At 45.1% G+C, this 27,494-nt stretch overlaps 2 protein-coding genes across 2 annotated transcripts in view; both read right to left on the bottom strand.

The window, feature by feature from the left end:
- The window catches only part of ELP3 (elongator acetyltransferase complex subunit 3), a 95,370-nt gene extending 78,338 nt beyond the window's left edge, over nucleotides 1-17,032 (bottom strand). Inside the window, exons 1-7 of the mRNA XM_082481648.1 lie at nucleotides 16,982-17,032; nucleotides 15,403-15,502; nucleotides 14,333-14,471; nucleotides 12,935-13,005; nucleotides 10,553-10,616; nucleotides 8,087-8,155; nucleotides 6,093-6,247 (exon numbers count right to left, since the gene is read on the bottom strand). Of these exons, the coding sequence (XP_082337774.1) occupies nucleotides 6,093-6,247; nucleotides 8,087-8,155; nucleotides 10,553-10,616; nucleotides 12,935-13,005; nucleotides 14,333-14,471; nucleotides 15,403-15,502; nucleotides 16,982-17,000 (617 nt within the window). The 5' untranslated portion in view covers nucleotides 17,001-17,032. The remainder of the gene's footprint in view (nucleotides 1-6,092; nucleotides 6,248-8,086; nucleotides 8,156-10,552; nucleotides 10,617-12,934; nucleotides 13,006-14,332; nucleotides 14,472-15,402; nucleotides 15,503-16,981) is intronic.
- A 3,190-nt stretch (nucleotides 17,033-20,222) lies between these two features.
- Nucleotides 20,223-27,494, bottom strand: part of FBXO16 (F-box protein 16) — a gene marked incomplete at both ends in the record, with an annotated part of 30,418 nt that continues 23,146 nt past the window's right edge. Inside the window, 2 exons of the mRNA XM_082480776.1 lie at nucleotides 20,223-20,420; nucleotides 24,874-24,979. Of these exons, the coding sequence (XP_082336902.1) occupies nucleotides 20,223-20,420; nucleotides 24,874-24,979 (304 nt within the window). The remainder of the gene's footprint in view (nucleotides 20,421-24,873; nucleotides 24,980-27,494) is intronic.

The raw sequence follows: 27,494 nt of genomic DNA, 5'->3' as shown, positions 1-27,494 counted from the left end.
GTGCTGGAGCTGCTCGAGCTGCAAGAGCCTACCTGTCACAGTACCTACTCATTACGGCAAGTCAAGAGGTGAGATCTGACTATCAAATTCGGGCAATTTGTCGCGGGGCAATTTAACAGGCTGGGCTCCCCGCAGCCAAAGAAGTAGCATATCTTCTTAAATCGCTATCCTTTCCAGATGACATTAATTTGCCGCAGGGCGAATTCTAGCAGCTGAAGGGTGGACGACTATGTTTAGCTGCCTGGTTTGGAAGTGGTAACCTCAAGCAGAGGGTCAAGGTAGATAAAAGGAGAACAGTAACCTCTTAAATCGCCCCAGCATGAATCACTGGACCCAGTGAGTCAAAGCCCTCGGTTATTTTTGCTGGAGTCACAATTAGTACTCAGAAAGCACAATTAAGATACATTACTGTAACAAGCAACCATATGTCAACTGAGCCATCCGAACTGTAGGAGAGCATCTTCTTTGCCCATCCTAAGCGCCAGGTAAAGCATGTTTGCTTTAAATCTCTTTCCTTGAGATTCACAGTACAACAGAATTTCGCACAAGTGGGGCCAATGAAATATATACACAAAGTCAGCTGCAACAGCACAGGCATAATCCGCGGGTCTGTGCCCTAAAAGTCGAGCAGCGGGGCTAAATCTTGGTAAAATTACAGCAGCGGCAGCAAGATGAGACTCACCTGCAGAAACCTTCGTCTTCTGACAAAATTCCTAAAGTCTTATTTGGGAAATTTAAACCGGGCTTACTTCAAAAATAAAGAGCCACCTTTTGAAAGCAGCTTTAGTCCTCACTATTGAAAAGCAAAATTATGAGTTGCTTAGTTGTCAGTCTTCACAATCACGGTATTTCTGCGGCTTCTATTAGAAGCATCACTGATACATGAGACCTAATGTGGGTATTTGAGAACGGAATATAACCATCTTTCCAGAAAACGTATCATCTGATAACCACACAAAACACATTTTTCATGGGTTGCTCTGATGTGATACGTTCAAGAAGAGTGATTTCCAGCTGGGTTTTGAAACGCATCAGGAGCTCTACATATCAAACCAACTGCTGCTGAAACTGCCAGTGCTCGGGGTTTTTGTTTTTCTTCCTCGGATGGGCTAAAAGGGCTTAAACTGGACACACAATAATCCAGCTCTAAGCAGCAGTTATTTAAAACCCCTGTCTTCTCTTTCAGCAAAGGCTCTAAAGTAGCTGGATCTACCTGTTTACCGCTTGCCAAAAGATCAATACAGCTTTTGGGATACCTGAAGGAAATTTCCTCCTGCATAATGAAAACATTTGTGGCAGCGGGAAGCACAGCTGCCGGTGGAAACACGAAAGGACACTTGGCAAAAGCAATCGATGACAAGCCTAAGAAAAAGGCAGCCTCAGGGTGTCGTCCGGTATTAGGAGCTGCAATTTCTCCACGAGGAATCAAACGCAGCCGACAGTACTCACTTCTGCAGGTTCTGGGCTTCAACGCATGATGCAAGTGGAAAATGAGCCTTTTAAGAGACTACTGACTGCTGAGTGGATGTAAAGCCGAACCGGTCTTGGATTACAGACCTATTACGGAAATAATTATTATGTCTGCGATGCAGCTGAATATTGTCACATAAATACCAGGTACACAAGATACCTGAATTGCAGAACATGAGGTTCCAGCAATTGTATCCCCTTCTTACTTCATCATTAACATTGTGTTTTACCACCAGACCGAACATCAGGCAATGCACAATACTGTTAAAATAAAATTTTAAAAACAATTTTGGTGCATTTTTAAATACACTAAGAGAAGCCAGGCTCGATGCTGCAGTCCAAGGAGCTGCACGGGTGCACAGCCCAGGGGACACTTTCTGCCACCTGCCTTTCTCAACACGTGCGAGTTCTCCTTTGGCCTCATTCACTAATTAAAAGTCAGATCCTGGCTCAGAAAAGAGGTGCTCAGCCCTTGGAGTTAAGTGGTGAGTCACGGTGGCAGTTAAATATGCCCAGCACCTTTAATGACTCATGGGTCAGGTGAGAGGAGCAGAATGATGGGGAGCAGCAATTCTCATTTGCATGTGTATTTTACACCTTCTTGGTTCACTGTCCTCACCAAAGAGCAAAGGCAGCCGCAATCAAGTCAACGCTTTGGCTTGATGGGAACAACCCCCAGCGAAAGCTGCATTTCTCTACTGTATAAAAAGAAAAATCTGTCTTACGGTGATTCTTTAGCAGTAATTACAAATCTCTACCTAAAGAAGGGAAGCTTATCGCCAAGTCCACAACCTTGCTCGACAGGCGTCCAGAAGTGCAGTGAAATCTCCTTAGTGGTGTTCTCAGCAGATAAAAATTAAAACAACTCAGTCTTGTTGCACACTGTCTACAAAACAAAGACCCCCTCTGGCTCAGCAATCCTTTCCTCATTCCTTGGCCAACTTATTTCTCGAGCATACCAAAGCACCTCAAGCAAAGACTACTGTCTGAATAGTCTAAAAAGTATTTATTAACTCAATAGGGAGGTGCTATGGAAATATTAAACACCAGCAACACTTTCTCAGGCAAGTCATTTCCTTCCTCCACTCACAACAGAGTCGCTATGAAAGCCTAGCAGTTTCTCTGTTTATCGCTTCAAAAATTACACTTGCGGTTGGTGGCTTCATGTATGTAAAAACAGTCACATGTTCTGTTCATGAATCCATAAAAACCAAAATCTTAACTCACTTGAGGTCCACTCACGCAAAAAGGATCCCCTACCTCTTTATAAATGTGGATGTAAAGGAAGTTCTTTACACCTCCCAAGTTAGATGCTCAGTACACCTGGAAACAGTTTAAAGCAGCAACCTAGCTTAGATGTTCTGAGCCATCCCATGAAGAACATGTTCTTTCCACTGACTACAGAGCCACAGATTCAGACTTACTCGTTTCCCTGAGGAAAAGGACTTGGGAGTGTTGGTGGATGAGAAGCTCAACATGAGCCGGCAGCGTGCGCTGGCAGCCCAGCGAGCCCCCGGCATCCCAGGCTGCATCCCCAGCAGCGTGGCCAGCAGGGCCAGGGGGGGTTGTGCCCCTCTGCTGCGCTCTGCTCTGCTCTGGGGAGACCCCCCCGCAGTGCTGCCTCCAGCTCGGGGGCCTCAGCACAGGAGAGACATGGAGCTGGTGGAGCGGGGCCAGAGGGGGCCCCGGAGATGCTGGGAGGGCTGGAGCCCCTCTGCTGGGAGGACAGGCTGGGAGAGGTGGGGGGGTCAGCCTGGAGAAGAGAAGGCTCCGCGGAGACCTCCGAGCCCCTTCCAGTGCCTAAAGGGGCTCAAGGAGAGCTGGGGAGGGACTCTGGATCAGGGAGGGGAGCCACGGCACGAGGGGGAACGGTTTTACACTCAAAGAGGGGAGATTGGATTAGATATTGGGAAGAAATTCTCTCCTGTGATGCCCCTGGCCCCGGTTGCCCCGAGAAGCTGTGGCTGCCCCATCCCTGGAGGCGTTCAAGGCCAGGCTGGACGGGGCTTGGAGCAACCTGGGCTGGGGGGAGGTGTCCCTGCCCAGGGCAGGGGGGTGGACTAGCTGGTCTTTAAGGTCCCTTTCAACTCTAACCATTCTGTGATTCTATGATTGTCTCTGGCAGCAGCTGGCTAGAGCAGTGCTCCGCTTCCCTGGGACAGATCCCTCCTAGTCCCACATCACTTCTATCATATAGGCACTGCTGGGTTTGCAGCTTTGTGGTGTACCATGTGGGTGGACTTACCATAAGACTCTCTATCTGCTAGAAAGCCAGAATCCAACTCAGAATGTCAGCTGGAGTCCAAAGGTCAACACAGTTTGAGGGCTTATTTCTTTAGTCAGACTTGCAGTGCCTGTTCCTTGGTGAGGAACAGTATATACCTCCACGGGAGGCTACGGTCGCACTGTACTGGTTGAGACTGCACAGAGTCACATCCTTTTTATCAGATTAACTGGGAGCAGAAGCTGCTGCGGGATGATCAAGACAAAGCATTATACGAAGAAAATCCAAAACTGTGTCAAGAGGAGGATGCCAGATCGATAAGCCCTTCAGTGCTGCACAATTCAGACAGTACAGTTCAGCACATCACTATCTCTGGAAAGACAGCATTGAACATAGAAGAAGAGCTTAACTTTAGGAAAAAGTAAAGAAATGACTGGACAAAAGGGGTGGAGTTAGGTGGACCAAAGCCTGTATAGATAGATGCTGCACTGTTTTAATCAAAGGTCATGCTCAGAAAGACTTTTTAAGAAGTATCCTGGCTGAAGGTCTTCTTCCCCTTTAGGGAATCAACTCTACAAAATCTAAAATTAACTAATGACTTGCACAAGGAGGAAAAATCTCAAGGCTACCATAATCGCATTCAAAATAAGGAGTGAGAGAGACCAGGTCTCAGGTTACCGCCTAACACAGTGCCCACAGTATAAAACAGGTAAAATATTGTCAGTATTCCTCATGTAGCACGGCCTCTGTTGATGGAAGCAGTGAGGGAGAAGGGCTGAACCCTTGTATACATAGCGAAATAAATTCAACCTTGAATGTTTATTCCAAGTGTCATTGACCATCTCAAAACAGCACTGCAGTAACACAGGACAAATACTAAACACAAAAAGTAAAAGGTCTGATTCACCTTGAACCCAATTTTCTCGCCTCTAGAATATTTAGGAAATGCAACTTGAATAACTCCCACATACCTCCATTTACTAAGCATTTAGCGTGAATTTCATGTTAAAAATATAAAGCTTTATTTATCTGCTGGAAAAAACCCACAAATTGTTAGGGCAGGTTTTCTCACATTGCTCGATCCGCGTGCTTGCAAGGCAGTACACTGACTTCAGAGTCACTTCATTTTTGCACGCACTTAAAATTACTTGGTCACACAGTCCGTGTCATAAATAGTTTCCCCAATGTGCAGAGCAAAGGACAGGCTACTCAAAAAGCAATTTTAGGTCCAATAAAATTAGCTAGACACCTGCAGCAGGAAAAAAATAAGGAATAACCACATCCTGAACCACCTGACGTACATACAAGCACAGCATTAATTTGAACAGACAACTTCCAAACACCACTCTTCTTCCATAATGGGCTGTGTCCTTCTCTGTTCACAACCAGGGCACTAGAGCAAAAGAAAAGCAATTCTTTTCCCAAGTTGTTCGTGATTTTATGTTGATAAAAAACCACTTGGAAAGAGCAGCATGGCACTTTTTGTCTGGTCTTTGAATGACAAGAAAAAAAACCCAAAGGAAACCAGCAGAAGGGTTTGCTGCCCTCCAGAGGAAAACCAACCAAAATTACAACCTTGAAATACGAAGGTAGGCATGAGGCAAGGCAAGGGCTGGTCCTACTCAGTTTTAAAACCACTTTTTTAGTAGATGACAATGGTATCAAGGAAAACCTACTGCAGAGAATGATGACAAGGTAGCAAACTAAAACCGCCAGTAGGGATGCTCACCTAGTTGTAACAGCTCCAAAATGTCAAATCCCTCATTTTTCTTGTTTTATACTGCAAAATGCACTGAAAAGTTATGCATTTAACAACCCAAAGCACGCACAAACAAATCAGCCTCTGATTTTCAGTTCATCAACTGTAAAACGAGAAGACGAGCATCTCCCTGTCACACCGAAATACTGCAAGGGTAACTGCGTTTGAGTCTGCAAGGGGCTCGGAGCTCCGGAGCACTGACGCTCTCGGGGGTGAGTCATCCCTTACGGGAGCTGACGTCTGGCCTCCCTCCAAGCCAGGATCAGTTCCCCTTCCCAGCTAAAGGAAATAAATCCCACGGCAATGTGATTCGTCACAACTCCAAATCAAGGTGATGAGGCATAAAAGGTAGAAGTCCAGATGGAATGCCAAGAAATTAGAAGCAGCTTAGCATTTCCTACATGAGGAAATAGATAAACCATGGCCCTATCTTCTGCTGATGCTATGCAGTACACAGAGCAACGCTGCAAGTTGAGCTATAAATATTCTGTGCCTAAACACGTATTTGGACAAACACTGCTTTTCAAAAAAGAAAAAAAAAAAAAGAAAGCCTGAATTTTTGTCTTCAGTATTTTCTGTTCTTACATCAGTTGAAAAACACTTCTAAATAATAACATTAAAGAAAACCAAGATGCTTACCTGACGGCCTCGGCTACATTATTGGAAGTGTGACCTGATAAGGCATCGTGAAGGTTTCTGATGAAGTAATCTCTGTACTCTTCAGGCAGAGCCATGAACGTTCCACCCATCACAATGAACTCTACTTTGTCCACGCTGTGGCCCAACTGCTTCAGCTGTAAAATTAAAAGTACCAGGGAAAAATTACCAATCAGGGACTTATCTAAAAGACTCCTCTGAAAGTCCTGACATTCTTACACTGCGTTTCCTCCTTTAGTTGTCACATCTTTTAATGAATGACAAACCATTAATACTTTTGTACAGATTTCTTATAATCCCCCAAACCCTCAAAAATGATTTTTTCTACTGAAAGAACGCAGGACAGATATTGAGCCCAGCATAACGGGTTTTCTCGATAAAGAGCATTATTTGAGCCTAGCATCTTGCTGATGGAATTACACTGGTTCCAGTTTGAAGCTAGCTTAGATACGGTCAATAGGAAAAGTTTTCTCGCACCTTCTCCAGTCCACGTAGAACTAACTTTCCTTCAAAATTTCTGGGAGAAAAGGACTACGCTGAACCCACGGAGCATTTTCCAATGGATTTGGAGACAAACAGGAAACCAGTCAGAGCAGAACAGGATTGAGAAACTCTTCAGGTATAATTCTCCAGTGGAAACCCCCTCAAAAAAATCATTTTCATAGTACTGAAATAGTGTCTTTCCTAAATTCTCCATGTAAATAATTATCAAGAACTAGCAACTGCCACAAAAGTTCAGTACAATTTTGTCGTAATAGGGTCTCCTATCAGTAATCAGGCATTGTTCAGAACAGATGATGTCTTATAAGAGGTTCAAAACTTGTCATTTATCTAATGGAAATGACTGTAAAGACAACTAAAAGTTCAAAAATTAATACTTCTATGGGGACCAAGTCAGGCTAACAGAATTATAGAATCATGAAATGTTGAGCATGGAAGGGACCTCTGGAGATCACTAGTCCAATCTCTATTCTCAAACCAGCATCAGCTACAGAATTTTTTTCGGTGCTCTGTCCAGACAGGCTTTGAGTATGTCAGTGGATGGAGACTGTAAAACCCCTCTGGGCAACCTGGTCCAGTGCTCGGTCACCCTCCCAATTAAAGTCTGTTTCCTGACATTCAAATGGAATTTCTCATGTTTTAATTTGTGCCCATTGTGTCCTATCCTGTCCTGTTCTGTCACTGGGCACCACTGAGAAGAGCCTGGTTCCTTCTTCTTAGTGTCTCCCACCCATGGGTAAGATTCCCCCAAGCCTTCTCTTTCCCAGCCTAAATAGTCTTGGCGCTCTCAGCATCTCCTCAGATGCTCCAGTCCTTCCATCATCCTAGTGGCCTTTTGCTAGACTTGCTCCAGCATGTTCATGTTTGTCTTCTTCTGAGGAGCACAGAACTGGCCACAGCTCTCCAAACGGGGCCTCACCACTGCTGAAGCAAGAGGAAGGATCCCCCTCCCTTGACTCACCCTAATGCAGCCCAGGAGGCTGCTGGCCTTCTTTGCCTCAAGGCTATAATGCTGCTCATAGACAACTTGGTGTCCACCAGGACCCCCAGGTCGTTTTCTGTCAAGCTGGTCAACCCCCAGCATGGACTGGTGCCTGGGGTTGTTCCTTCCCAGAGGCAGGACTTGGCATTTCCTTTTGTTGAACTTCAAGAGGTTCCCGCCAGCCCATTTCTCCACCCTTGTCCAGGTGCCACTGAATGGCAGCACAATCCTCTGGTCCGCTCCTCCCAATTTTATATCATCAACAAACTTGCCGACAGTGTGCTCTGTCCCAACATCCAGGTCATTAACAGAGAGGGTAAACACTATTGCCCTCCAATATGGACCGCTGGGTTATATCACTGGAGACCGGTCCCCAGCTGGACTTAGCGCTGCTGATCACAACCCTTTCAGCCCACCAGTTCAGGCAATTAAAAGCATCATCATTATTTTCATCAAAATCACAATGCATTCCCCTTTCACCGTAAAAATTTACCTGTTCCACTCTATGTCTTGTCTGGAGATAGGGGTCATACCTAGCCCGAATGGCTCTCATGGACGTTGGCTAAAAAACACAAGGAGATCCATTTTGTAAACTTTTTTTTTTTTTAAAAAAAAAAAAAGTAAAAGAACAAAAGACAACTTTTAGCCCTGAAATACTGAAGTTTTCAAATCCTAATGGACCCCAAACTCACAACCAGAGAAGCCACCCAATTGAAAATTTGGATTTGGCTCCTTAACACATTTTTTTTAATTCTTAGATGGTAATATAAAGAAAATGATGCAATTTTTAAAATTTGTAGTGTATCACAGAAGGATGGATAGAGCATCTCAAAAAATTATTGCCAAAAAAACACAAACAAAATGTTTTTCAAAATACAAGTTTTCCTGTCGTGTTTATTCTTGAGTTTTTCTTCACTTGCACATCAGTTACCCAAGGACTGTCCTCCAGAACTCAAATAAACTTCAAATATTCTTTCATCTAAACAGATTCATAGAATGGTTTAGGTTGGAAGGGACCTTGAAGATCATCCAGTTCCAACCCCCCTGCCCTGGGCAGGGCCACCTCCCCCCAGCCCAGGTTGCTCCCAGCCCCGTCCAACCTGGCCTTGAACACCTCCAGGGATGGGGCAGCCACAGCTTCTCAGGACAACCTGCGCCAGGGGCTCACCACCCTCAGAGGGAAAAATTTCTTCCTAATATCTAATCTAAATCTCCCCTCTTCCAGTTTGAAGCCATTCCCCCTCCTCCTATCGCTACATGCCCCAGTAAAAAGTCCTTCCCCGGCTCTCCTGTAGGCCCCCTTTAGGCACTGGAAGGCCGCAATAAGGTCTCCCCGGAGCCTTCTCCTCTCCAGGCTGAACAGCCCCAACTCTCTCAGCCTCTCCTCATAGCGGAGGTGCTCCAGCCCTCGGATCATCTTTGTGGTCCCCCTCTGGACCCACTCCAACAGGTCCATCCTTCCTATTCTTTCAATTGAAATCCGTATTATATAATTCATATATATAATCCATGTACTTCCATATTCTTTCAATTGAAATCCCTAATAATTAACTTTTTATAGTACTAGCTGATGTAAGCCTGCTAATAATACTCTAAGATAAGGTTTTCAAGTATCTTGTGTATCCTGCATTTGTCTGATATTTCATATCTGTTTTATTAAAAGCTCTAAAGGATGAGGACTCTTTAAATCATGCATAACTCCCACATGCTGTTACCATTAAACAAATGAACAACACATCCAAAACAACATGAATTATAAAGTAATATAAATATACACAGGATTTTCCTACTTTGCACTAATGGGACAAATTTCAAGCCACTGAAATACAGGTGACAGACAGAATCCATCCTAAAAAGATGCTGCATCACTGTTTACCAAATCAATCCCATTTGTATTTTACCTCAGTGTACTACTTCGTATCTGTACAACAGCTACGAGTTGTTTTGTGAAAACCAGTCACAATAATTTAATTACAAGATCTTTTGCTATGAAACTTTTGGCAGACAACAGGAGAGTGCTATTTTGCTTATATGTATTTAGCAAGATATCACAGCACATACAGACATATCAGGGCATGGAGGTAATTTCGGAGGCACTAACAGCTAAATAATGGACTTTTTTGCAAAGCTCGACCTTTGTTAATCCACAGGGTCCTGTAGGTTTGACAGACTGAAAGCAGGTCCAGTTAGGGCAGGATGCTCAGGGCTGTGTCCAGCCAGTGACTGACTACGTTTGAGGACAGAGGTCCCAAAACCTCTCCAGATCCCTACTCAAATGTTTGACAACCCACATGTTAAAATATTCTTTTCTTACATTAAGGCACAATTTTCGACATTCCAACTCGTGTTTGTTGCCTCTCACCCTTCCACTGGGCAGCTCTGAGGAGGAGTCTGGCTCTGCCTCCTCTGTTCCTTTCCCTTAAGCCCATATTGAGCCAAAAGTAAAACCGTATGTTTCGGTGAGACTGTTTAGTTAGGAACATTTTGACGCAGATTGATAACTGCTGTAGGAATCACAGCTAGCATTCATTTCAATAAACTGAATGCAGCAGCATCCCATGGGAGACAGCAATGTCACCTTCACCTGCTCTTACTCACTTATCGCTTTCCACAGCTGGAGATTCAGCTTAACAGCCGTTCCCACCCCAGCGAGTCACGGGCTACAGCCACAACGCTGCGCTTGCCCCGCTCAGACTCACAGGCTGCTCGCTCCTGCTCTAGAGCGTATTACACATACAACAGTATGAACAGCATCAAGGTGAGGAGAAAAAAATAACTGCCACAGTAACTGAGAAGAATTTCCAGTCCTGTAGTTGAGCTGCTTTAGATCTTGAAGTTTATGAAGTCTGCTTCTGTTTTTTATTCTTGCAACATTAAGCGAGTTTGTAGCCATAAAGAGCAGCCTAACCCAAGTTTATAGAGAGTGGAGGCAATGCATTATGGCAGACGGAAGCAATACCTCATATCCAGTGTAAGACTGTGTCGAGTATTCAAAATCAGAATCGGGTCCACCTGGGCAGTACCTGCAGATATAAAAAGACAGAAAACAGGCATCAGACTTAATCTGTCTGAGGTACAGGTACACAAGGGGATGCAGGCTGAGCAGACACTGCCCTAACTACCCCATCTCGCATCAGAAACACAGGGGAACACAAATTCAAGACAGCCTGGCCACAGCAACTGCTGCCAATCGCTCTCACGGTATTCGGGAGCACTCCTATGGGCAAAACCAAATCCAGCAAAGGAAGGCTTTATCAGCTCAAGCGCTACAGTACCTTAACGCTGCAATACAGCTTCCAGACTAAAGCCAGCTCACGACCGGTCAGCTCAGAGCATGGGGTGAACAAATGAATTCCTGTGTTTCTGCATCACTCGATGCAAATACAGGTACAGACCCAAACGTACACGCTGGAGAGAGTGATGCTGTGATAGCCAGTAACACTGAGAGGAACTGAGCCTAGGCATGTTTACAAATGCTAAGTGTGCAGTGCAAAACAGTTGTTTCATTTAATTTTAATGAGAATGGGATGTCAAAAAACAGCTCAGACCTGTCAAATGACTACATCCACATAAAACAACTTGATGAGACTTACTAGAAGCAAAATGTACTGTAAACATATTTCTGGAACATGGCATTATCTTAAGGAGCTGCCATATAGTTTTGGAGTAACCGTTGCACACAGATTATCGGATTTTAAAAAGTAATTTTACAATCATAAAAAAATTAAATGTTTTCCACCATTTTATCAAAAACAGTCTCGTTTAATGTAAAATAGGATTTTTGTTTGGCATGGAAAGACATAAAATGAACACCATCCTGTTACACTACCTACGTGTCTTTTCCAGAAAGTTATAGAATTTAAGTATCTTGGTAGTGAGAAAGTTCCTTCACATTTGTTCTGTGAACTTAGGAACATGCTAGTTAATGAATACGTCATTCTAAGACGATTTCAATTGAATACAGTCCATCTACTCCAGATAACTGAATAGCAGTCTGGTACTAAATGACAGTTTCTACATCTAGAGGCTCTTATCCTGTGACACAGCGAGACAGATTTGCAGTGATCCCAGCACGACTGCTAGCCAGGAAAGGAATGCTACACTGTAGACAGTAATTAAAAGGAATATAAATTTATTCTGAAAGGTCCTTAGCTTTCTTTTGAGACCTGTGGGATTAATGACCAACCTACAGCCATTCTGTGCTCAAAGACGACCTGAGACAGGAGGGATGACAACCCCTTCAGCATTCGCTGCAGGCGCTGAGCACCTCCAACAGACAAGGTAATAGAGCAGTCAGCGTATTGTTACTTAACGGTGCAGATCTCAAATGCACAGACTAAGATAATGCCATCTCTATCAAATCAGACACATTCGGTTCACAGTATAATTGATTAGTTTCCTCACTGCCTGCCCTGCAAACTCAACCCAAGTCATCTGTCACCATTATAAAATTAATTACCAAATTACCGTGGCCAAATTAATTTGCTGGCAAAAGTTGTGCAATCCAATTGAAGACATTTCATATATGTAATTACCTGGAACATCTCAAACAGAATAGCTGCTCATGTGAAAACAAGAACGCTCTCTGTTAGGCAGCTGGTAGTGAAACACACCGATGTTTCGGGAGTGACAAGGCAGGAGAGAGAAGCAATGTTTTGAAATAGATGAACTGACATGGTTAGAAAAAAAACAGATGAGATTTCAGGGGCACAGACTCTTAAGTCAAACAGAGGTAATATACTTCAAGGTAAACCCAGCTTGGGTTTCTCAATTCAAATACAACTCAGAAGCTATTCCCTTAACACCACAGGCTCTTGGCAGCTGGAAGCCTTCCCCTCCATCTGCGCTCTTGTTTCGTTCCAGAGCCAGGCAGAGCCAGACTGTCACACCGCGCAAGTCCTCGCAGACACCACCTGCACCTCCTCAGGTGGGTCTCGGTTCAGCAGTTTTCAAACTTTTCAGATTGAACCCTGTTTCTTTTCTGTAAGTCTTCTCCAATCTCAGGTACCCAGTCATATGCACAACACACCTGAACACCCTAACACAACAACACAACTTCCACTTGATCATTAATATATTCTCCTGGTTACTACGTTCACAAAAGCAGGTATCGACTGAAGGTAAGCAGGCTTCGGCCCATGAAAGAAAAAAGGTGTCCTTGAAGAAAAACTGAAAAAAAAGCAGATTTTTTAACATGTAATGTGCAGGTATCGGCAATCTGCAACTTTGCGCTTGTGCGGAAAGGAAGCCTGTCCCCAATATAACGCTATACTGCATTACTAGATTTATCCATAAATACTGGAAAACAGTTCTCTTAGGTCATCTAAGCTGTCATACTTACACACATATGTTGCCTGTGAAGTTAATGTGTGGACATCTGTGTGGTTTACACATCACAGCCACGACAGCAATCTGTAAGAAGCAAAGTTACAGAGGAGAAAAATTACAGTAATTGCTTCTGAAGCTACTAAAAGAAAGTGCATCTTGGAAGGCTATGTATACATGTGCATCTGCGAGGGACGATTTAAAGATGTTTTTTGCTTAGCCTGCCACCTAGAATATCTGTGCATTAACTCTTGAAGGAGACAACAAATATACCAAGAAGCAGGAATCCTGTAATTTAATATCTTCACAATTCAGAATAAACTGGCAGCATATTATGAAGAACCAGGTGTCTCACACTAAATCTGATTAACCACCCTGCTGAAAAGATGCAGACCGACATTCAAGTATTCACTAGGACCAGCTAACAGCCACCTAAACCAGTGCCAGGGTGAGAGTGGGCCACCAGGCATCCCAAACACCATCTGGAAGATGAAAATGGGGGGGAGATGGAGAGAAACAAAAAGATAGAACCAAAAGATGATAAAAGCTTCCTCCCTCCCCCTAACTGAGTGAAGCCTTTTTGTCCCAGGCTGAGATCTCAGACAGCTTTTCACATATTAAACACAAGGAAAATGTAAGACAGTATCACCTTTTTTAAAAAGGACCAGAGGGGAGAACAGAAAGACACACAAAGATTTTCTAGTGTCCACTAATTTAGGGCACACAACTTGGAATACCTCATTTCCAGTTTTCAGAAATCCTTGTTGGAACAAGAGTTTAATGAAATATTCTACAGCCAGAAAGAAGAAATTAAAGAAATTAAGGTTTTGGGTTTTGGTGGTTTTTTTTTGGGGGGGGGCGGGGGGGATTGGGGGGGGTTTTTTGGTTTGTATGGTTTGGGGTTTTTTTCTAAAGTTATAAAAATTGAACACTTCCTGAGATTTTGGTTTCTGGTTTGGGATTGTTTTTTTTTTGTTAAGTTCAGGCATGCTATACACACAGTAGGAAAACTTAAAAACACACAGGTGAATGTTAGCTGTACCTCTATTCCTGCTCTCAGCCGGAACTACCTTTCAAAGAAATAGGTTAAATACTAACATTTTACCTTTGTTCACTGCGAGGGCCTGCAGATTAAGCTGCACTGTTTCTACAGCAACTAAAAAGCAACACATAGTTGCTCTGAAACAAAATCTCCGGACCTCCTCTTTCTCTTCTCCTAAATGCTTTGAAAGCAATAGCCCTGTGGGCACAACATCACAGAAAAGGCAACCTGGAAGCTGACAATGCAGCCAGAGCATCTATATGAAAGCTTCTGGACAGTCAATATCCTGGTCTTTGAAAACAATTAAACACAATTTATTGATGAGAGCCAGGGGGGATGGTGGCGGATGGAGAGAATAATGTATGTGCTTACCCCGCTAGCAGTTCTTATAGGCTTGGCCTTCAGCTTTGGGACCAGCACCTTGCGGTACTGTGGTGGAACAGCAGCGATGATGTCAACCAAACGCGGCTGCGCTGAAAGTCCATACTTGGCTGACGTCTTGGTTTTCAGTCTGAAAACAGAAACATCTCAAATTAACAACTCCATTCTGACTTGCATACCCGTATTCCACAGCAGTGCTATTGCATTACTGCTCAGTTAGATGGCGATCTAGGTAGGTTCTCCTAATTTACCTTTCCAGGTAACTTACTTAAAAAGCATACAGTAATTCCTTGCAACGGCTGATCGCATATTAAGATACAGAAAATAAATTCAAAATAAAGTTGATATGCAACAACTGCCAATGTTTTTAGTTTCTGTATATTTTTTTTCTAAATATCGTTTTATTGAAACCTTGCGAAAGCTGCTCACAGATTTTGGCTTACCCATTAAATCAGTGATTTAATTCTTTCATAAGTCTTCCACGTGATTTACCCCTAGATACACAGACTCAAGCTGAGTTCATTCTCAGACATTCATGTCAGTTATTTCCAGCATCAGCAAAAAGTCTGAAATTACATCATGCAAATGAAATGGAAACAGTGGGACAAATTCAGGTTTTATTATTCCACATACGTAAAGAAGAACTTTCTGTAAACAAGAACTTCATTTATAACACATTGCTAAGAAAATTTGTTTTAAAATTTATCCCTAAATTAATCTTTCCTTTCCCTGATGGAACTGACTTGAGACTACTGAAGGATGAACACAGGTGGAAACAGAAAAAGCCAATGACGAGTTTCTCAGTTTTTCAGCAATACAACCCATTTTGTACTCTGAGTGTTGCCAATGAAGTAGCATGGCATGAGTTCAAATCACCACACAATTTACAAATCGTGGTGGTGTTTTTTAAACAGATAACAGTAAGAGAAATTACAGTAGACTGTTAAAATAAAACATGTTAAAATAAAACATTTTAAAATAAAGCCTGAACATAACAGATTGTACAGGACGTGTTCATCACTGGTGGACCAGCTCTTCAGTGTCATCCCAGAGTGACTTACTTGTTCAGATTCACATCTTTTCCCTGCTCATGAGCCTCAATTAATTGTTTTATGATGTCAGCTATCGTCATCATCATCAGCTCTGCATGGCTGAGGTCTCCTGAAATGAGAACAAAACAACAAACCACGTGTATAGCCAGTGCTTTCTAACTGCTTGTGACAACTGAGGCGCATCTGCTCTGCAGTTCATTTTTAGTATTTCCTAACACTGTTGCCTACGGAGGGAATTTTGCCATTGCGTATTACTCTTGATTTGCAGCATTCCCCGAACAAATGACAGTCACTGCCTCATATCACTGGTTTTCTTTTACTTCTAGGAAAAACTCCATTTTCTTATGTCAGACAACTCTGCACAACAGCTAGAAACAAAGTCATTGGAAGTTAAAGACAATTAGTAGACTAGTCTGATGCTACCAGTACACGTGGCAAGGAACAATGTATTCTGAGAGGGATGGTGGGGTAAACCAGCTCTGTGAACTCCCCTCCATCACAGAGAGGGTATGCTGCATCGGGCAGTGTATCAGTGCCTTAAAGCTTCTCCGCTGCACCTCATAGACCCACCTCATGCTACAATGAGGGTCTGTATACATATATAGACTGTATACATTGCTTATATTTATTCCATACCAGCCTTGGGAGAAGAGGGGCATTGCTATTAAGAGATCCATCCACACTTCCTTACAACGAGCACTTGTTTCACCTCTTCCAGCTCTGTCTACACTAGCAAGTGTTGGGACAGTAAAATATGAGCACCAAACTTGTCAGAAAACCCACCAGCAAGGACATAGCCCTCTGAACAACTGCTCCAACAAGTTTTTGTTCGTGCCAGCTGTGCTGAAATCCGGCAGCATTTACACCCCTCTGGGAGAAGCACCGCAGCAATACTCCCATATGGTGTCTGTAGGTAGTTTTGTGGGCCAGACCAGGCCACTGCTAGCTCTGTGCTGCCCTGCATCATCTTTGCTGCCCCGCATCATCTTTGCTGCCCCATATCCTTTCCCCTGTTTTTTTTCTCCCTTTGCCATGAGGGAAAAGCCCAGCAATATCCGGACTGCCCCACCCCAGCACCCTATTCTGTGCCTGACAGTCAGGAGCAAGGCGAACCCCTGAGCACCCACATGGGTGCAGAGACTGCCTCCCAGTGACAGCGCCCAATTCAGCAATGGGGAGGGAAAACGGGTGGCTCACAGAAGGGTGCCAAGTCCCTCCAATGCTCAAGCAAGGTCGGGGCTGGCCCTTCACCCACCTCCAAGACATCATGGAGGGGGACAGCAAGGTCTTGCCCCATCTTCCCACTCCACGCAGAGGAAGAGCAATAGGGGAGGTGGTAAAGCCCCACCACTCCACAGTTCCCCCCCTCCACAGGGCCGGGGGAAGCAGGAGGAGGAGCCCCGTCCCACAGACCACCCGCCATACCCAAACACTGGGTAAAGTGTTGCTCCTCACCCCCCACCTTACACACACACAAGGCCGGAGAAGGCGGCAAAGCCCTGCCCCGCTGCCCTCTGCTGCTGGGAGAGGGGCAGGGCCCACCCTGCCGCCATCCCCCGGGCATTGCGATCTCCCCACACCTCAATACCTTTCCTCTTCTGCTTCATGCTGGCGGAAACCCCTCAGCCGCTCCCCTCACAGGCCAGGCCGGCGCCTCCTGCCGTCAAGCGACACCGCGCCTCACCGTCGTGAAAGCGTCGCACCTCCAGCCGCGCTGCCGGAAAGCAAGACCTCCCCCTCAGGGCCCACCCCCGCCGCCGGCCTTCGGGCCCTGCGCCCCTCCAGCGCTAGGTGGTAGCAGAGGATCGGCATGAGGAGGGAAAAACAGAGTGGCTTCTCCTGACAAAAGGCTAAAAGTCCCTCCCTGAGAGGCGCCGGGAGACCTGTGGGCTCCTGTGGAGCACAAGGAGGGTAGCTGGGGGCCGGGGGCGGTGGAAGGGAGCGGTGGGGGAACAGGGTGGATTGAGGGGCTCCCTGTGAGGAGAGGCTGTGGGAAAGGGCTGGTTCAGCTGGGAAAGGAAGGGTTTGGGGGGGCCCTGACAGCAGCCCCCACTACCTCCAAGGTGGTTATGTCTTCACAGTGGTGTGTGGTGGGAGGACGGGAGCTCACGGGCACAAGTTTTAAGGAGAGTGGTTCAAACTGGGTGTAAGGAGAAACTTTTCTATCGCCAGGCCAGCCAAGCGTTGGAGTGAGTTGCCCATAGTGGTTGTGTCATCTTCTTTGGAGGGTTTGAAGACTCAGCTGGATAAAGCCGTGAGCAGCCTGTACCGATCCCAGAGCTGACCCTGCTTTAAGCAGGAGATTGGACCAGAGACCTTCTGGGGTCCCTTCCAGCCCTAATGCTCCTATGGTCCTATGAAATGAGCTTGAGATCCTTCCATGTATCTCCAGTGACTTCTGGAGCCTACGTGAGCTTCAAAATCTTCAGCTTCTCCAGGCAGGGAGCCCACAGCTGAATTACATCTCGCGTGGGGAACTACCTGCTTTTGTTTGTTGCTGGTAGCCAGAGCATTGCTGATGCTGCCAGGTCCTTCCTCTCCTTGCTGGTCAGCCAGTAGATTCTGGTGGATCTCTTTGTGTGTAACGTGAACCTAGCAGTGGGCAGTGGGGAGAGGCTGCCTGGGCGAGAAAACAGGTTTGCAGAGGTGGAAAAAGCAAGCAGAAAGGAAAAGCAGGCCACCACAAGGAAAAAAAAGCACCAAATGACAGGAAAAAATGAAGAGAGATACTGGCAATGGCCAAGTGACCTGTTCTTGTGATTTATGGGCTGCTAAAACTCTTTTCTTTGAAAACCTTCTGATCTGGGAGCGGACCTGAAGATTTTTGGCATCATGCTCACGACCGGTGTGCACCTGGGGACTGAAGGGACAGCAGGGTTTGCAGGGATGGAGGAGGGCACATGGAAGGAGCCGCAGGTCGACTGATCCCACTGTGTGGGTTGGTTTATAAAGCAACCAGAGCTTGCTCTGGTGCTTGAGGTCAGCATGCGCAGCCTGGCAGGCAGCTTGGACAAGGGTCTGTGTGCACGTGTTGTGAGACCATCCTGCCTTCTCCACCTTGCTGGGTGGGTTTGGCAGGACCCTGCCTACACAAAGCAAGATCCCAGGATGGAAGAGGTTGAAAATATGTTTTAGACCATCTGCTCCTGTTGCTACCTCTCTCCTCCCTCGAGGGCTTTTTGAGGGATGAATTCCATTTCCTTCCTACAGGATGTGCTGGGAGTGCCCTGCGATGTCTGGATCTGTCTCTACCTGTGATTTTACCTCCCTGGGGTCTCCCAAGCATCCTGTACCAACCAGCAATTTATCCGTGGTTTGGAGAGTGGCTGTGATCAGGATATGGGTTGTGCAAACAGCTACAAAGCATCTATCCAGACATGCATCTTTGGCCATCACTACTCTCAAACCTATTGCAGCAGCTCCTGTGCAGCAAGGGCGATTTCAGCTGCAACCACACATCAGGGCTTGTCCGTGTGCCTCGCCATGGCCTGCTTTGGGCTGGCTGGCATATGAAAGCAATTCCTTCCTCTGAATGATTTGGTGGTGCACATACTACACAGCATCCATCTGGAGGATGTCTTTGTGTGTTGTTGGGGATGGCACAGAGCACAGGACAGGTAAGATGCCCATGCTAGACACACAGTAAGGCATTTAAGAGTCTAAGAGCATGCCAACAGAGACAGGGTGACTGATTTCAAATTAATTCCCCTACCCCCCTCCCTCCCCTTAATCCACACCCCCCTAAACACAACCCTACGCACCGCATCACTGCCTCCTCATCTCCTCAGCCCTTCGTTACGTGAGCTGAGCTGTGCTCTCCGTTCGTTATCGCCTTCATCCACCTATTACAGCAACTTTTTATCTTGCGCTTAGCTACTATCATTAGCTGCTTTCCCTTTGCCGCAAGGTCTCCACGCTCTTCAGTAACCGTCCTTTAACCTATTATAACCCCAACACTGCTGCTAAGATGTCGCTCTCCGAATGCTCCTACTTCCCTGGCAACAGCTCAGCTTCAGTCATCTTCTAGTTCACCACACAAGCTGGATGTTTCCAAAAATCCTCATTTTTAATCCAACTGTGCTCCCACCTGCAACCCTATCAACTTCAGTTACACATATTCCTTTCTCCAAGTTTCTGTTTCTTTAGCTCAGAAGAGCAATAATTAGGAAAGCTTCATTTTGGCTACAAAGCCAAACTACAGTACCAAATTCTGCCATTGCTCCCGGCAAGGAACACCGGGTAAATGCAGGTGGAGTTTTGGGCAGAAACGGATGGTAAAGGTTGGGTAAGAGGGCGGCTGGCATGTTTGGGTTTGTTCCCCACATCTGAGCAGGGCTGTAGCCTAGGGCTCGCATTCTGATCTTGCTTGTGCTGGTGGAATTCAGATGCGGCAATGCTGATTCACTGGCCTCTGGGGTTTAAAAGGTATTTTCAGTTCTTTAATCAAAGGCTGTGGCTAATGAGAGTTGTGCAGGATCTGGAAATGCCAAGCAGTGCAGGGAAATGCACATCTACAAGGAAGGGCGCAGGCATAACAGCCTTCCTCTGTACTTGTTTAGCAATTTCTTATCAGCGTATCTGGAAGCACACTATAAAGGTGGGTAAATAACCATCTGCCTCTGCAGATCAGCAGCCTGGGGCGCAGACGGTGACATGGCTTGCCCGAGGCCAGCCAGCAGCTCTGCAGCAGAGGCAGGTGATGGAGACTCTGTCTCTATTCTTTCTCTCCATTTCAGATTCTGACCCGTTTTGCGACCTCAGGAATGATTGTAAAGTATGTTGTAAGTACATATATTTTTATTCTAATAACATAATTGGTAGGAGTTACATCAAGGCATTATGCTGTGCTGCAGCTTTGGCGCTGGAGCTCGCACAGGTGCTGGTCGTATCCCGGTGTTCCACTGGGAGCTCTGGGCCAGGCTCTTTGCTGCTGCTGTAGAGGGCAGGTTCCCGGCTGACTGGTGAGTGGCCCAGCTGGGACGAACTGGTGGTTTTGGAACAGACTCAAGATCTGCAGAAAGTGACAGCTAGGAAAAGAAGGCAGTAAGTATCATATCACGCCAACAGCTTCAGAGGGACTGAAAACATTGGAGTCCATTGAAAACTTCTATCAATTCTATATGTTGAATAAACGATATTCCTAAATAATATCCCAACATGATAATCCTAAATGATACAAGCATAATCTGTGTTATTTGCAGTGACCTGTGCTCTGCTATAAGTTTACATTAAGGACAAAAGGACTCGATTAGAAATTGATGCTAGTAAAGCCAAACCCACATTAATTGATTCTCCGCATCAATTCATGTGTTGAGGCACAAATCCTCCCCTGTGCATATGGCTGCAACTGATCCCAGGCTTGCTTGCTGTTTGAAGTCTCACAGTGTAAAGGATGAAATTTATTTTAAGATACTGTTCAATGAATGTTTTACTAAACAGGATAACCATTAAGAAAAAAAAATAAATCTTATCAACACAGTGATTGTTTATTCCTTGAGAAAGATCTCAAATATTCAAAACGCAGAAGTTCTGCAGACCAACAGCTTTGGCTTTTTTTTTTTCCTTACTGATACAAATTATTTGGTAAGAATAGTGACCAAACATTAACAAAACCAAACATTTACACAGCAACTCATTAAAAAGCAATGTGGGCAGATAGTCTTATGTGAAACTAGTGTCCCTGGTAAAATGGTTGTGCAGAAAAGTCAATGCTGTTCTGTAATTCCTGCCCGCCTGTTTTCCCCTTCCATTATTTGAATTGGCAGCAGTGGCAGATATATGGTGCTTCATGCCTAATTGTCTAGTTATAAATAAGCAATCCAGCAACTGCTGAATATCAACCTAAAGAAAAGCCAGTGATTATACAACTGGTGAAAGTGATCCAGGCTCTTAGCAGTACTTGATGGGTGACAGAGATGGTGGGATAAAAGCAGTTTTTTTGTCTTAGTGAGAAAAGCGCAATACCACAGAAGCAGTAGTAGTTGCAGCACAGTTCTGACTATTCCTTGCTTTTCATCTCCTGTGTTGGTGGTTCTGTTTTAGAGCTCACGGGGACAGATAGGCATAGACTATTAAAGCTAGGCTATACTTTTAAAATTAGGGTGGCATATATAAGCTGAGTTTGAATATGCAAACATTATATTGAGTTATTTTGACTCTTAGGAATTGTCCCATGAAGTTCAACAGGCTTTCTTGTATGACTAAATAAAATTCAAAATAACATTCGCAGAATATAAATATACACCGGACAGGACCGTGTCTCAGTGCCGAGAGCCCTGGGTCTTCACGTGGGCTATACCCACACAGTACATAAATTCCGATCCATACTCAAAACGTCAATTCCCTGTCAATGTGTCATAGGAAAATTTATTCCTGACTTCAAATGCTGCAATCTTATTGCCTTAGGATATAGGCAGTGAGGCAAGAATGACTGATCCTGTCAAAAAAATGTTATTTAGTAAGTACTAAAAATAAGTCAGTAATTCAGGAACAGCTGTGAGGGTGGAGCAGTCTCTCGAACAGAAACAAGCAGACAGCCTGAAAGGCAAAACCGGCCCCTGATTGCTGACATTGCAGTCATTTGCAAAGCTGTCAAAAGCATCAGTCACATTTTACCTTCCTAATAAAGTACCTGGGAATTTCGACATTTGAGCATGAGGCTGCCTGTTTTGCTGAGACACTGCAGAAGACTCCTCATTGGAAGTCCTCAAGGACTTGTGTAAAGGACACTGATGTGGCAGCAGTGACGCCTGCGAAGGGACCTGTAGGGCCAGAGCTCAGAAATCAGAGCCGGGCAGCGCAGCTCCATGTCTGAGTGAACAGGAGGGATGATAGAGTGGCCCAAAGCAGAGAGCTGGTTTCCATGCCCAGCCTGGTAAAAGCTTGGGGAAGTCACCGAACCCGTTGCATTCTTCACTTTTCTTTATATTATGCTGGGACAGCAGCTGCTGAAGGCAATGTGAGCGTTGAGGTGGTAGAGACAAGCCGTAAAGCCTTGATCCAGCAAAGTGCTTAAAGAGATGGTTAACACTAAAAGTATACATATCCTTAAAGTGAGGCATTTCCCTGGGCAAAGACAGAGCAGGGATTCCCTCCCCACTGGGGAGACAAGGGGGCTGCAGGTGTATTCCTCAGAAAGAATGTGGCCCTTCCTTAAGAGACCTAATTAACTTAATTTATTGTAATTTACTATTTATTGTAATTTAGCTAATTTACTTTAATTTATTCAAAATTAAGTGTGAGCCTGGTCAAATTTTATGCCACTGTTTGTTATGCCACATGATTACTAATAAACTCCAAAACCTCACAAGTTTACTAGGAGGAGAACTGATTCACCGCATGCAAACGTGGAGCTGGTGGATGTAAATCCAGGACTCGGGTCATCATCTTAATTATGTGTTTCTTCTGTTTTGGTGTGCTGTTGTTCAGCCTCCTGAGCTTGAAGCTCCATATAATAGCCCTTTTCACATCTTCATTGTTGGCTGTAATATACTTTATTCTCACCTACTTTCTGCACTCATTGATCTATTTAAGAGCTTCATTTTAATTTGACTTGATGTTTGCTTGCTTGGGGCACTTATTCTTTCATCACAGTCTAGTCTTCTAAGGATTTACTAAAAGATTTGAGCATTAAGCCTCTTTATTTGGACTTGATTAAATAAGAGTCTTTTCACAGGTCTTCATTTCAACAAGATTTCCCAATGCTACCTTAATAATAAATGGAAATTAATTTTGGATTATTCCTAGTGAGTTATATGTATATTCTTTTTCTATGCATCAGCCTACCGTAACCTAACCTTTACTGTCATGTAGTGTTGTAGTCATTAATGGCCAGCACAGCAGCAGGCTTATATATCAGAGAATAAGAAACATAGGGCTTTTACTGAAATTTAGACAACTCTAAACTCAAGAAATACAAGCCTATTTTCAACATAAAGGTCTAGGAAAGAGTGACACAGCAACACAGGCTACCCCAGATTTTTAACACAGATGGAAGCCAGTGCTACTGAGGCTGCATAGCGCAAAGGCACGGAGCTCATTCTGGGCTCGTGTCACCAAGGTCTAACCCTGTGGTTAGGCTGTCCTAAGGGAGGCTGGAGGACCTGCCTGGCCTCGGCAGCGGGCCTTACCTTGAAGACTCTTCCCAGGGATTTTTGTGGGGTGAGAATTCAGTACGCGCTACCTCTGCGTGCTCCCCCAGACATCTGTCTGTGAGCATTTTGTGTCAGCTAAACGTTTGCTCGTGACTACTTGCTACAGGAATAATAATGTCCCTTTTAAACTGTGAGCAGCCAACAGAAGGTGACACATACGCATACCCACTGTTCAACCCTGCACTGCTGCAATTTGTAGCTAAAAACTCCCACTGATGTCGTGCAGGAGGACTTTGTGGTGGGAGTCAAACTAGGTGCTTGTGCCTTCCTGAGTGGGCGCTGCAGGTTAAGTAACTTCGAAGAACGCATAACTTTTTTTTACTCTGAACTTTTACTTGCAGACTGACAATAAAAGAGCTTTAAATGTGAAATGGGAAGCTGTGGTGGAATGAAACCGTGTAAGGCAGCTCTGATCTAAGGGCTACAGAGGAAGCCATTGGAGAATGGAAATTGTAAGACACAGGCTGAATAGCTTTAATTATATTTTCTGTTCTTTAACACTGACTGAATCTATTTCCCTGCAAACAGGCTGTATTTGGGTCAGGAAAATGCCTCCCGATCTCGGGAGACAATGCCTCTCTTTTATGTAAACCTTCTTTAGCTCAACTCACATGCGTTCCCTGGCTTTCATCGCTTAGGAAACACGCTTGCAGGTCTGCAAAACCCCCCGATACGCTTGTGAGCACGTCCTTCTTCTGGCAGTTATTTACTGCGGTATCTACAAAAGCTTAGACCCATGATGCTTGCTGGAAGCCTGACTTCCCTAGACTCCTTTCATGTGAGGATGCCCTATTTTACCAGCGATGAGGACAATGAATCCTCAGTATTAAGACCTTGGGGCTGCTTGCTCAGGCTCAGTGCAATGAACAGAGAATAAACTAACATCAAACTGCAGTGATCAAAAGTTGTGTGAGCACAGAAATGAAGCTTTTGGAAGAGATGTAAGCGTCATAGAAGAACTGATCCAGTGCTTTGGAAAGGGACTGTCAGGATACTGGGCATTAAGCAGCGTGAGGGAGCAGCAGATAACAAGGTCACTGCCTGCATACAGACAGTTGCTGCCCTTTTCCCACCGAAGGCAGAGGGACTGTATCTAGGCTGCAATGAAAGATTGCCCCCGGAGCAGCCAGGCACGAGGGGCTTTGTGTCCTCCTTCTGCCCAGGAATGTCCCTCGGGGACAGGCAGCAAATGAGCCTAGCAGCCCACTTACAACAGGAGCAAAGCTTCACAGTTACCTAAGTTACGAAAAAACTCTGAGCTAAAATGTTCCTGGGTGTACCTGACGCTGGGCCCCCATTGATATAATTACAAGCCGGTGATACTTGCCAGTGATTTTTCCTTCTCGAGCTTATTAGATCCACAAACCGCTCTCTTTTTTTTCTGAGCTGCCTGCCAGCTAAGATCTGGGGTCTCTCGTCCTCCTTTCTTTCTCCTGCAGAGTAGAACAGAAATAGTATTAACAAGTGCTATAGAGTTGGTTCCCTGGGGTTGAGAAAAAGAAATCCCTTATGATATTGCCACCCAAAAAGACATAGTTTAAGATAATATATTTTATCTTGCACCTGGGGCAGACCAAGAGCACACAATCAGATACCATGGCGCAGAGGAGGGTGGTAACTTGCTGTTTTGTAAGTTATGATAACTTCATAGCTCAAGACTTGCTGATTTAAGCTAAATCCACATAACATGTTACATCAGCTTAGGGGAATTCACGGAAAGCCAAGTTTAGCTAACTCAATTTGAGAGTTTTCAGTCAAGTCGATGTAACTTGTTAACGTAAATAAGGCTAGAGGACTGCCCCTCCAACAAGCTATTTATTCATTGGTTGTATTGCAAAATACTCCTTCTTGTATATGTATATAAATTTATACATTTATATGCAGCTATTATTAAAGTAAATACAATTAACTGGCAGAACAGGAATATTCCAGAGTGTGAAAATTAAATGAAGTATACTGGAATATGACCAATTGTTACATATTTCCAATATCAGGAGTAAAATCCATCCTATGAGGAAGGTTTTTTTAAGAACTCAGGCAGGTTCATAAACACATTTGCTCTGAAGAGATTGTTTGAGTATATCAATAGAAAAAGGAAGGCTAGGGAAAATGTAGGCCCACTGGTGAATGAGACAGGTGCCCTAGTGGTGGAAGACACAGAGAAGGCAGAGTTACTGAATGCCTTCTTTTCTTCGGTCTTCACTGCTAAAGCTGTCCCTCATGAATCCCATACTCTGAAGGCAAAGGGGAACGTCTGGAGAGAGGAAGATTTTCCCTCAGTTGAGGAGGACCGGGTCAGAGACCACTTGGCCAAGCTGGACATTCACAAGTCCATGGGCCCTGATGGCATGCATCCGCGAGTGCTGAGAGAGCTGGCAGATGTTATTGCTAGACCACTCTCCATCGTCTTTGAACGGTCATGGAGAACAGGAGAGGTGCCTGAGGACTGGAGGAAGGCCGACATCACTCCGATCTTCAAAAAAGGCAAGAAGGAGGACCCAGGGAACTACAGACCAGTTAGTCTCACCTCTGTCCCTGGGAAGGTAATGGACATTCTGGATGTCATCTCCAAACACGTTGACGAACAGGAAGTTATTGGAAGTGGTCAACATGGATTTACCAAGGGTAGATCGTGCTTGACCAATCTGATAGCTTTCTATGATGTTATAACTGGTTGGCTGGATGAGGGGAGAGTCGTGGATGTCATCTACCTTGACTTTAGCAAGGCTTTTGACACTGTCTCCCATGACATCCTCATTAGGAAGCTGAGGAAGTATGGGCTAGATGAGGTGACAGTGAGGTGGATTGAAAGTTGGCTGCGGGACAGAACTCAGAGGGTTGTGATCAGCGGCACAGAGTCTAGTTGGAGGCCTGTAACCAGTGGTGTCCCCCAGGGGTCAATACTTGGTCCAATTTTGTTTAATATATTCATTAATGACCTGGATGAGGGGACAGAGTGTATCCTCAGCAAGTTTGCTGATGATACCAAACTGGGTGGGGTGGCTGACACCCCAGAGGGCCATGCTGCCATCCAGCATGCCCTGGACAGGCTGGAGAGCTGGGCAGAGAAGAACCTAATGAGGTTCAACAAAAGCAAGTGCAAGGTCCTGCACCTGGGGAGGAAGAATGCTAGGCACCAGTATAGGTTAGGGGCGGACCTGCTGGGAAGTAGCTCGGAGGAGAAGGATCTGGGGGTCGTGGTAGACAGTAAATTATCCATGGCCCAGCAATGTGCCCTTGTTGCCAAAAAGGCCAATGGAATCCTGGGCTGCAGAGGGAAGAGTGTGGCCAGTAGGTCGAGGGAGGTCATTCTCCCCCTCTACTCTGCACTGGTGAGGCCACAACTGGAATACTGTGTCCAGTTTTGGGCTCCCCAGTTCAAGAGGGACAGGGAACTGCTGGAGCGAGTCCAGCGAAGGGCAACTAAGATGATGAAGGGATTGGAGCATCTCCCGTATGAGGAAAGGCTGAGAGCGCTGGGACTCTTTAGCCTGGAGAAGAGAAGGCTGAGGGGAGACCTTATTATGGCATACAAGTATCTAAAGGGTGGGTTGAAGGAGGATGGAGCCAGGCTCTTTTCAATGGTTCCCAGTGACAGGACGAGGGGTAATGGGCACAAGTTAGAACACAGGAAGTTCCGTTCAAATACACGGAAAAACTTCTTTACGGTGAGGGTGACAGAGCACTGGCACAGCTGCCCAGGGAGGTGGTGGAGTCCCCTTCTCTGGAGAGTTTCCAGACCCGCCTGGATGCAGTCCTGAGTAATGTGCTCTGGGCAGTCCTGCTTTGGCAGGGGAGTTGGACTAGATGATCTCTAGAGGTCCCTTCCAACTCTGAAAATTCTGTGATTCTGTGATTCTGTGAAGGTGTTCATTCCCCTTCCACGATCAAATTCTGCAGTATAGAATAAGTGAATTTAAAGCAGCAACTTTGTGTGCTCTCCAAGTG

This window comes from Vanellus vanellus, assembly GCF_965231255.1.
Source record: "Vanellus vanellus genome assembly, chromosome: 3".
Taxonomy (NCBI): domain Eukaryota; kingdom Metazoa; phylum Chordata; class Aves; order Charadriiformes; family Charadriidae; genus Vanellus; species Vanellus vanellus.
The sequence above is the reverse complement of the archived record's forward strand: the minus strand, read 5'-3'. Positions and strand labels throughout refer to the sequence as shown.